This window comes from Cervus elaphus, chromosome 2 (assembly GCF_910594005.1).
Source record: "Cervus elaphus chromosome 2, mCerEla1.1, whole genome shotgun sequence".
NCBI lineage: Eukaryota > Metazoa > Chordata > Mammalia > Artiodactyla > Cervidae > Cervus > Cervus elaphus.
The window spans coordinates 23,340,301-23,352,379 of NC_057816.1; the positions used below are offsets into that span (position 1 = coordinate 23,340,301).

General features: G+C 40.8%; 1 protein-coding gene across 1 annotated transcript; it reads right to left on the reverse strand.

The window, feature by feature from the left end:
• Positions 1–939, reverse strand: LOC122705257 (olfactory receptor 8G1-like). The gene has a single exon (XM_043920519.1). It carries the CDS (start codon positions 934–936, stop codon positions 1–3), a length of 936 nt encoding a protein of 311 aa, XP_043776454.1. The 5' UTR covers positions 937–939.
• Between the last annotated feature and the right edge of the window lie 11,140 nt (positions 940–12,079).

Sequence of the window (12,079 nt, forward strand, 5' to 3'; positions counted from 1 at the left end):
TCACAGAAAACATCTTTTTTCAAGGATTTTATTGAAAGCAATTTTGACATCTTTATTCCTTAGGCTGTAGATCAGGGGATTCAGCATGGGCACAATAATGGTGTAAAACACAGAGGACACTTTCCCTTGGTCCATGGAGCTGACAGATGATGGCTGCAGGTACATGAATGCTGCAGATCCAAAGAAAATAGCAACAGCTGAGATGTGGCAGCTGCATGTGCTGAAGGCTTTGGACCTGCCCTCTGTGGAACGAATGTGGAGGATGCTGGAGATGATGAAGATGTAGGAGCTGAGGATGGTCAGGATGGGGGTGAGGATATTAAATGCACTGAAACACAAAACTACCACCTCATTGATGTAAGTACTGGAACAGGAGAGCTCCAATAGAGGAAAAAGATCACAGAGGTAATGGTTGATCACATCAGCCTTGCAGAAAAGCACTCTTAGCAAGCAGCCTGTGTGAGCTGTGGCACCAGTCAAGCCCATGACATAAACCCCAGCCACCATGCAAGAACAGAGCTGGTAAGACATGGTGACATTGTAAAGCAAGGGGTTACAGACGGCAACATAGCGATCATACGCCATTACAGCCAACATATGACATTCTGATATAACAAAAACAAGGAAGAAGAAGAGTTGAGTCATACATGCTGGGTAAGAGATAGTATTCTTCTCTGTCACAAAGCTCACCAGCATTTTGAGGGTAATGACAGTGGACTGACAGAGGTCAATGAAGGACAAGCTGCTGAGGAAATAGTACATGGGGGTGTGCAGGCGAGAACTGAGCCCAATCAATACGATCATGACCAGGTTTCCCACCACCGTGACCACATAGATTCCTAGGAAGAGGAAGAAAAGGGGCAGCTGGAGTCCTGGATGCTCTGTTAGTCCAGCAAGGATGAACTCAGTCACTGAGGAGCGATTTGCTGCTGCCATTTCCCTCTGGGAATTTATGGAAGAATTGAAGAATTGAAGTGGATATTTATTGTCTTATAACACAATAATGTGTAATAAAAAAACCAAGACTTTTCAAGCAGATAGCTCCAGTTCTCTGTCTGTTCCTGATCTACGTTAGTGGTCAAAGTGCATCTCAGTAACACAGGATGTGTAAACAATGAATATAAGATAGAATGTTCCTTTGTTTGTTCTATGCTATCAAACCAAAGCTCTCTCCTGGTAGGTCTCAGTATTGCCCAGTCCCTAGACAGCCAAAGAAATTTTTTTTTTTTTATTGTAGTGGTTTTTGTCATACATTGACATGAATCAGCCATGGATTTACATGTATTCCCCATTCTGTTAACTTTATTATGAGAACTTTCCATGATTTGTTTTCATTCCTCTCAGCTCTTCTACAGAGCAAATATTACTATGCTTATTTTACATGCTGGATAACTAATACAGTGGTTGGATATTTTCCCACAGTTAGGCATATAATAAGTATGTGATCAAGCATACAAAATAAGGCCTTTCTGTCTTAGTTTCCATCTCTTCTTTTAGCTCCTCATATCTGCCCTTCTATTTCTATCTCTTTGTCATATCAGAGCAACCATTCACAGTAATTAATGTGAGTGGAAAAATTAATATAAAGTACTGACAGTAGTATATCAATAACTGACCCTTTGCAGTGAATACCTCTACTACAGTCACCTTTTCAAAAATTCCGATAGAGAGCTCAAGAAAGCAACTGGATGGCTAACAATAAGTCTATCATTCAACTTGAACTCCACATCCAGGAAAGACATGAGTTTCTTAATGAGGAGAATTAAGAAGTGTGAAATATTAAAGCCTAAATTCATTCATCCTAAAATCTCTTATGGAATACTCACCATGTGCTAAGTACTTTGCATGATCTGTTATGATCCTGGGCTTAGGTTCTGGGAAACCAGGGCTGTAGCGTGTGGATCTTGCATGATCCTGAGGCTATAACAACAGGACGGGTGTGGTCTTGGTGTCTTTGTCCTCACCTTCAAATTCACCTTCAAACCAAGGCACTCTCCCATAGGCACAAGAGACCAAGGCAGAAAGACTATTTGCACCTTTCTATCTCTGGGATATGGGTTTGGAAGAAAGCTGATGATTCCATGCACAACACAGTGTGATGACTTCAAAAGAAAGAGACCCAAGAGGTATCATCAGAGATTATCAATGTGTCAGAAATGGTTACTATTTATTCAGTGTATACCATGTGCTGTCCAAGGCCTTTTATAAGTGGTGTCCCAGCAACCTTATGAGTATATTATTCCCATTATATAGATGAAGACGCTATTAATAAATTCAGAGACTTAAGTGATTTGTTAGCCATGACTGGTTTTTCAGTATAAATATGGATAACGATTTCCTAATAGTACAGATAAAAGCAGTTGACATATCCACAAGAAACAAAAGTGGTAATTAAGGACTTGAGCTAACACTGATGTCTTCTGCAAATACTATCTCAAAATCAAAACATGCATAAAACATATACTACATGCAATGAGCATAAGAGCTGAAAAAATTTATAATCATGATATCAACATTTATTTTCTGCCACCCTCTTGTTATTGACACTTTTCATCCATAGGCATAAATTTCTGTTGTGATTATGAAGATTATCATTTCAAAGTAAGGTCCTCTTAGTCTTTAGCTAGCAGGACATTGCAAAGTTGTGAATTTTTAAAAAGCTATTTTTGTAGAGTTTAGTGATAATAGCGGGTAAAACTGTTCACCTTTTAAAACACAAATTTACTTTTAAAAAAATTGGAACTTGCACTTTGAGATATTATTTTGAGTATTCCATGGTACCCTATACTTAATCTTGTACTGAAAAAATATGCTAATAACTCTGACGATACCATAAAAGAAATCATTATGAAATTTGTAGAAGATGTTAATGTAGAGAAGAGTAACAGACACTTTTATGATGATAATGATTCTAGAAGATATTGTTAGCTTGTGGATCTGATAGCCTTTGATATTATAAAGAATTTAACAGTCTGTAAGTACAGTTTGCTGTGGACACTTAGGATAAAGAGATGAATAAGACAGAATCCCTACTCTTCAGAGTTTTACAGTCTAGAGAGAGTGGAGGGGGCAGACTAAACAATGTGATAAATGACTGAACAGATCCTTCAGGGCATGGTGGCTATGGTGCTAACCCAGGGGAGGGGGCAATGAAAGCTTCCAAAAGAAACCTGAATCTGGAAGGATATAAGTAGGAATAAGCCAGGTCTGCAAAAAACATTCAAAATTGGGAAGCACTGGCCTAATGAATCTGTGTTCAAAACATCTGGATCAAGAGAAAACACATCAATCTGCCAATGATTTCATTAAAAAGAACATAACATCCAAAGTTAAGGGAGTGACAATCACACAAGAAAAAAAAAAAAAAAAACATCTGGTGAATTGTGCTTCGATCTGAGGGCTATAATTTATGATGGAGAATTTCAAATTATAATTATCCAAGGCAACAATATTTGGATCAAAATGATTTACTCCAAGTACCTACACAACTAATAACATGAATTTAAATTAGATTTATTCTATGTTACCTCAAAGGACAGAGCTACAGCCCATAAAATACCTGTTTCAATAGCAAGGCTGTCTAATCATTAAATGGGTCTAAATATAATACGGGTTGAATTATGAAAAAGATAGTTTTCTGCCTTCAGAGGTGGTACACTGAGAAGTGAATAACCATTTTTAGATAGCAACCATTTTTAGGAAATCTCTGTAATGGTGTTTGCAGAGGTTGCTGCTGCTGCTGCTAAGTTGCTTCAGTGGTGTCCGACTGTGTGTGAGAAGTCGCTCAGTCACGTCCGACTCTTAGTGACCCCATGGACTGTAGCCTCCCAGGCTCCTCCGTCCATGGGATTTCCAGGCAAGAACACAGGAGTGGGTTGCCATTTCCTTCTCCTTGCAGAGGTTAGACTCCCTTAATATACTGAGATTAAAAAATTCTGGAACAGATGGAGTTCAGATACTCACCCTTAGACTGGGTTGTATGTCTGCTTTAGAGCAAGTACTCTCTAAAGGAAATCTTAAAGATGATGTTCAAGATAGAAATTCCTATGCTCTCTTTTACTCGGTGTTCAAATTCAGATCTTGATTCAAGTTGTTTGTAGAAATACTATAAATCAAGAGCCATGACTCCTTATTGTAGCTTCCTCTTAATTCTACCAGACGCTTGCCAAAGTGACATGCTTTTATCTAAGGTTTCAATATACAAGAGGTATCAATAATATCAAAAACATGTTGGAAGCTATTGGAAACTCCCTCGAGATTTCATTTCACCAGGAATGAGCTGTGGGAATATAGAAGCAATTAAAATTTTCTTTTCTCATTCTTTGTTGATAATACCATTAGCTCTCGTGTATAATATTCTCAGTATTGAGACAGTAGATGGTCATTAATTTAAGGGCTAGAAATTAAAGCCTGCAGACATCACTCTAGACACTCTTTGAAAAAAAAACTTCCTGTATGAATATAATTTCTGAAATATTTGAAGCCATGATTTCAATCTTTTTCTGTTTACTTGAGGTTTGGGGAAATACTTAATTGTAACTAATTATTAGTAGCAAATGTCTTGTTAGCGCAGTAGGTAATGTGTCAGTCTTATTAGTTGTAGCTGCTCTATATAGTCTTCAAACATTTTATTTTTATGTACTTAAGTCCATTTTTTATAGCCAGGATTTACTGAGCACTTACTATGCACTACATTTAATATTAATCTTGTTACATTTGCTAACTCATTCAATTCTCACTATAGCTCAGTGTGGAAGATAATATTAGGCTGAAAAGTGAAGTGTTAGTTGTTCAGTCATGTCCAGCTCTTTGTGACCCCATGGACTGTAGCCTGACAGACTCCTCTGTCCATGGGATTCTCCAGGCAAGAATACTGGAGTGGGCAGCCATTCCCTTCTCCAGGGGATCTTCCTGACCCAGGGATTGAACCTGGATCTCCTGCATCGCAGGCAGATTCTTTACCACATGAACCACCATGGAAATCCTGAGTATTAGGTTGAATCGGTGTAATTTGATATGATTAAACCTAAAAAAATGTGGAATGCTTAAAAAATAAAGAAGCTGAGGCACAGAAAGATTAGTTAATTTTCCCGTTTATCTGAATAGTAACTTGTAGGTGAGTTCATTCATTAAAAAAACACATTTGATGTATTACATATATTTTAAAGCAGCTAATAATTTATTCACTCAGCCGACATGCAACACACCAATAATAGGTGTTGGGACAAAAACTAAGAGATGCAAACTGTATGTTTTTAAATGTGTCTACATAGAACTTCATGCATATATATAGCAAACAATTATATAACACTTGCATTGTGCTTGTGCTGTGCTTAGTCATTTAGTCCTGTCCAACTCTTTGCTAACCCATGAACTGTAGCCCACCAGGCTTCTCTGTCCATGGGGATTCTCCATGCAAGAATACTGGAATGGGTTGCCCTGCTCCCCTCTATGGGATCTTCCCAACCCAGGGATCAAACCAAGATCTCCCACATTGCAGATGGACTCTTTACCATCTGAGCCACAACTGAAGCTCAGGAATACTGGAGTGGGTAGCTATCCCTTTTACAGAGAAACTTTCTGACCCAGGAATCAAACTGGGGTCTCCTACATTGCAGGCATATTCTTCACCAGCTGAGCTACCCAGGAAGCCCATATCACTTACTTTGTGTCAAATAGCATTTTAAGTACTCTTCTGCTTTATCCTCATTTGTTTTGTATATACTGGAATTATTCTCACTTTATCACTGGGGAAACTGAATAGAAAGTTTCATGAAGACATTATAAAAAATTTGAGGCTGAGATTACTATGGTGAGCAAATTAAATATGGAAGGATTGCTGTCTAGTGCTCTTCTGAGCTCTCCAACATGGTAGCCACTATTCTTGTGAGCCATTCAAAATGTAACTAAAGTACATCAAATTTAAAATCCATTTGTTTTCTGTAATACTGACACATTTTAAGTACTCCATAGTCACATGTAGCCAATGCTTACTGTATTGAAGGCAAATATTGAACATCAGACTTATTCCCAAAAATTCTCTTGGATGGTGCTGGTTCAGTAGAAGCGGGAGAAATTGATGAAATGGTTTATCAAATGTAAAACCATAAAAACAATAAGGAAGATAAGTCCACGGTGCTATGAGACTGTCATTGACATCTAAGCATTTGCCTGCATAGAAGTGACCACTCAGGTGATAGTGTTGGACCAAAAGGGCAGTTCCAAGGGCAAGTTACATTTGTCTTGACAGTGAAGTGGGAAAAATGTATGGGGGGGGGGGTGGTTCTGATACAGCATATGAAACTAAAATGTCTTCTTGCCTAGATGCAATGGACTGACTGATGGTTTCTGTTTTGTGTTTCTAAGGGAGTTTGTTACATTTGTACATTGGGAAGTTTCCAGCATTCCTGCTCTATAGTCTTTGCCACGTGCATTCAACATTCCACTCACTGGACAAAAGTATAGTTGACCCTTGCACAATGACAGAGGTTCGGGATACTGACTCACAAACAGTTGAAAATCCAGGTGTGACTTTACAATCAGTCTTCCATTCTCATAAACCAGCCTCGGGTCGTATAGTACCTTAGTAAGTGATTCAGTTCAGGCGCTCAGTCATGTCCAATTCTTTGCGACCCCATGGACTGCAGCATGCCAGGCTTCCCTATCCATCACCAACTCCCAGAGCTTGCTCAAATTCATGTCCATTGAGTCAGTGATGCCATCCAACCATCTCATCCTCTGTCATCCCCTTCTCCTTCCACCTTCAATTTTTCCCAGCATCAGGGTTTTTTCCAATGAGACAGTTCTTCGCATCAGGTGGCCAAAATATTGAAGTTTCAGTTTTAGAATATTCAGAACTGTTCTGTACATCTGTGTCTCTTTTTCTGTTTTGCATATAGGGTTATCGTTACCATCTTTTTAAATTCCATATATATGTGTTAGTATACTGTATTGGTCTTTATCTATCAAGGGTGAAACAGATCACCAGCCCAGGTTGGATGCATGAGACAAGTGCTCAGGGCTGTTGCACTGCGAAGACCCAGAGGGATGGGATGGAGATGGAGGCGGGAGGAGGGATCAGGATGGGGAACACATGTAAATAAAAGAAAAAATTTAAAAAATAAAAGAATATTCAGAACTGATTCTTTTAGGGTTGACTGGTTGGATCTCCTTGCAGTCCAAGGGACTCTCAAGAGTCTTCTCTAACACAGTTCAAAAGCATCAATTCTTTGGCACTCAGCTTTCTTTATAGTCCAACTCTCACATCCATACATGACTATTGGAAAAACCATACCTTTGACTAGATGGGCCTTTGTTGGCAAAGTAATGTCTCTGCTTTTCAATATGCTGTCTAGGTTGGTCATAACTTTTCTTTCAAGGAGCAAGCATCTTTTAATTTCATGACTGCAGTTACCATCTGCAATGATTTTGGAGCCAAAAAAAAAAAAAAAATGAAGTTTGTCACTGTTTCCGTTGTTTCCCCATCTATTTGCCATGAAGCAATGGGACAGGATGCCATGATCTTAGTTTTCTGAATGCTGAGTTTTAAGCCAACTTTTTCACTCTCTTCTTTTACTTTCATCAAGAGGCTCTTTAGTTCTTCTTCACTTTGTGCCATAATGGTAGGGTCATCTGCATATCTGAGGTTATTGATATTTCTCCCAGCAATCTTGATTCCAGCTTGTGCTTCATCCAACCCAGCGTTTCTCATGATGTACCCTGCATATAAGTTAAATAAGTAGGGTGACAATATATAGCCTTGACATACTCCTCTCCCTATTTGGAACCAGGGTGTTGTTCCAGATCCAGTTCTAACTGTTGCTTTCTGACCTGCGTACAGATTTTTCAGGAGGCAGGTGAGATGGTCTGGTATTCCCATCTCTTGAAGAATTTTCCACAGTTTGTTGTGATCCACACAGTCAAAGGCTTTGGCATAAAAATAAAGCAGAAATAGATGTTATTCTGGATCTCTCTTGCTTTTTTGATGATCCAATTCATGCTGGCAATTTGATGTCTGGTTCCTCTCTCTTTCCAGCTCTGTAAATCCAGCTTGAACATCTGGAAGTTCATGGTTCACCATTGTTCTTAACACCCATTTTATCTTACAGTCATCCCTAGATATCTGAAAGAAACTAAAAAAGGCAGAAGAAGGCCCTCAAACCCCTTAATGAGACCTTTTAAATTTAACCTTAAAAATTTTCAATAACTGGGAAGAGCAGGCAATGCTAGAGAAGGCGCAATGAGATCAAGTCAAATACCACCTTTCAGCCAGTGCCCTACATGGCCCTGGGCTTCCCTGGTGGCTCAGTTGGTAAAGAATCTGCCTGCAATGTAGGAGAACTGGGTTCAATCCCGGAATTGGGAAGATTCCCCTGGAGAAGGGCATGACAACTCACTCCAGTATTCTTGCCTGGAGAATCCCAAGGGTCAGAGGAGCCTGGTGGGCTACAGTCCATGAGGTTGTAAAGAGTAAGACACGACTGAGTGACTAAGCACAGCACAACATTACATGGCTTGAAGCCTCCATCAACCAACAAAGAAAGGAAGCCACCTGGGCCGTGCTTCAAATGTGGCAAAGGAGGCCACTGCTTATGCCTAAAGCCAAGATCCATGCCCCAGCTGTTCCATAAAGAGACATTGTAAGGTCAAATGCCCAGATCCCTCTCTAGGGATCCAGACATCCTCTCCTGATCCCCAGCAGGAGTCCTCTGATCCAGCTCTGCCCAGACTCCTTGGACTCACTGCTGAAGACTAAAGGTGCCGAGGGCCCCAGGGCCTGACTCTCATCACCTCTAAGGAGCCCAGGGTAAATCTTACAGCTGCAGGTAAGCCAATCTCCTTTCTCATTGACAGGGGAGCCACTTACTCTGCTATGCTTACCTGCTCCAGTAAAACCAAGGTATCACAGGTCTCTGTCATTGGGATTGACAGTTTAATATCTATGCCATGAATAACTGAGCCTCTACCTTGCATACTTCAAGATACCTCATTTTCCAATTCTTTTCTCATACTCCCAAAATGCCCCACTTCTATCCTTCGGAAAGAACATGTCTCAAAATTTAAAGCCTCTATTACTATCCCAAGCCCACCCTCTGATCTAGCCTGGCTACTGCTCCTCAACCCCACCTCCTCTTCCCTTGCCCCATTGCCCTCCTAGTCTGTGAACCCCATAGCTGGGGATACATGTAACCTATCTGTTGCCTCTCACCATGCTCCAATTCATATCCATCTCAAAGACTACTCTAAATCCCCCAGTCAACCACAATACCCCATCTCCTAAGAGCATCAACAAGGGTTAAAACCTATCATCACTAAACTCCTATGTCAGGGCTTCTTATGCCCAACTCACTCTCCCTAAAACACCCCTATACTATCTGCAAAAAGTCAAATGGCTGCTATCACCTGGTCCAGGACCTGAGAATTATCAATGTGGCTGCTATTCCCATACACCCAGTAGTTCCAACTCCCTATACTCTTTTCTCTCTCATTCCCTTTTCCACTACCCACGTCACTGTTCTAGACCTCAAATATGCTTTCTTTACTATCCTTTTACACCCAGACTTTCAAGACCTCTTTGCCTTTACCTGGACTGATCCAGACAATCATAGCTCCCAACAGCTGACATGGACAGTCCTCCCACAAGGCTTTTATGATAACCCTCATTTCTTTGACCAACCTTTTCTAGCATCAGACCTATCCTCTCTAGGCCTTACTCTGAGTACTGTCCTCCAATATGTGGATGATCTCCTCCTTTGTAGTCCTTCGCTTACACACTCTCAACAATACACTATACAACTCCTCGATTTTCTAGTTTATCGAGGCTATAGAGTACCTCCCAGCAAAGTTCAGCTCTCTCTTCCTAGAGTCACCCATCTCAGAGTCCTTTTAACACCAATAAAAAGATATATTACTACTGATAGAAAGTCCTCTATATCCACCCTACCACTCCCTATGTAAAAAACAGAGATCCTGTCCTTCTTGGGGTTAGCTGGATATCTACACCTCTAGATTCCTAATGTCATCCTCTTGGCACAACCCCTATATCAAGCCATCCTAGGAGGTATTTCAGAACCCCTAGAGCTAAAATCAAATATCTATTCAGCCTTTAACACCCTTAAGCAAGCCATTCTCTCAGTCCCAGCTCTAACACTGCCTAACCTTTCTTGCCCCTATGTACTCTTCAATACTGAGAGACACAAAATTGCCCTAGGAATTTTGGGACAAAATCAGGGTCCCTCCTTCACCCTTGTTGCTTATCTATCAAAGCAATTAGATACGACAGTTCAAGGATGACCAGCCTGCCTACGTGCTCTGGCAGCTGCTACATTCCTCACTCAGGAAACTAAAAAACTTTCTTTTGGAGCACCCACTGTCATTTTTCACCACATGACTTTAAAGACTTACTTTCTCACAAATCCATGACCCTTCTATCTCCTTCATGCATCCAACTAATTCATGTCATCCCTCTTGAATCTCCCGAGTTCTCCTTTGAACGCTGTCCTACTCTCAACCCTGCTACCCTTACCCCTAATTCTTCTGAGCCCCCCATCCATACTTGCAAAGAGCATTAGAAGACCTGATGTTCCATTTCTCCCACATTTCCTCAACCCCTTTAAATAACCCTGACTTTACTTAGTGTATTGATGGCAGCTCCTTTAAAACATCAGAAGGGAAAAAAAGTAGCTAGATATGCAATTGTCTCTGACACCAAAATTATTGAATCCCAACCTCTCCCCTCGGGAAACTCTTCCCAAAAGGCAGAACTTATTGCACTAACTAGAGCCCTTACCCTCGCAGCTAACAAGAGAGTAAACATATACACTGATTTTAAATATACTTTCCACGTCATACACTCACATGCTGCCATCTGGAAGGAACGAGGGCGTCTGTCTACTAAAGGCTTTCCCCTAACACCCAGCTTATACTCCAACTTTTAAAAGCAGCTAACATGCCAACTGCAGTAGGCATCATACATTGCTGAGGTCACCAGTTGGCCTCAGACTCCATTTCATGAGGCAGCTAAGCCGTAGACTGAGAAACAAAACAAGCCTCACTCCAATCACTTGCTCAACAACATATAGTAATTCCCAATATAAAGCCCCTTTACCTCCCCAAAGAAAAAACATGATTATTACAAGAGGGAGCACAACCACAAGGAGACTGGTTACAAAAACAAGGCTGCTATATCCTTCCCGAGTCTCAGACCACAGGGATTCTTACATTCATCAGGCCCTACACATAGGCACTAAATTTCTTTGTCGTCTCTTAAAACCTCTTTTCACCTATCTTAACCTTCTTTCACTCCTACAACAAATCACTCACTCTTGCATTATCTACTCCTCAGTCTCACCACAGGGAGCCCTAAAGCCTGTTCCCTCATGACCAACACGAGGCTCCAGGAAATATCCCAGGAGAGGACTGGCAAATTGACTTCACTCACGTGCCTCCAAAATGAAAAATAAAACTCAAGCTCACTCTAGTAGACACTTTTTCAGGGTGGATTGATGCTTTTTCTACGAGATCAGAAACTGCCTCAGAGGTGACAGTTTCTCATACAAGAAATCATCCCTCGCTTTGGCCTGCCACTCTCTCTCCAATCCAATAATGAGCCAGCTTTTATCTGCCAAATCGTTCAACAAGCAGACCAATCCCTTGACATGACTTGGAAACTACATATTCCTTACAGATCCCAATCCTCAGGAAATGTAGAAAAAGCAAATTCTATTCTTAAATGTACCTAACCAAATTCTCTCTAGAACTGCAAAGGCCACAGACCAAATTCCTTCCCATGGCTTACGCTAACATTAGGGCTACTCCACAGGCCCCATCTTTCCGCAGTCCTTTTGACCTCATGTATGGATGCCCTTTCTCTTAAGTCAGTTTCCTGCTACCAGCCCCTTGCAGGGAGATTATCCTCCCACCCTTAACCTTATTAGACACCTCATGAGAGAACAAACAGATTGCTCTCTCCCAAAACCTCATCAAATTAACTCAGCTGACTTAACACTCATACCTGGGGGACAAGTCCTGCTTAAAACCTTACACCATAATGATGTCCACTTGAGGTCATTCTAACCAC

What these genes read in the sequence shown, in the direction of transcription:
- LOC122705257 (XM_043920519.1), bottom strand. Translation starts at nt 936, where the DNA reads ATGGCAGCAGCAAATCGCTCCTCAGTGACTGAGTTCATCCTTGCTGGA.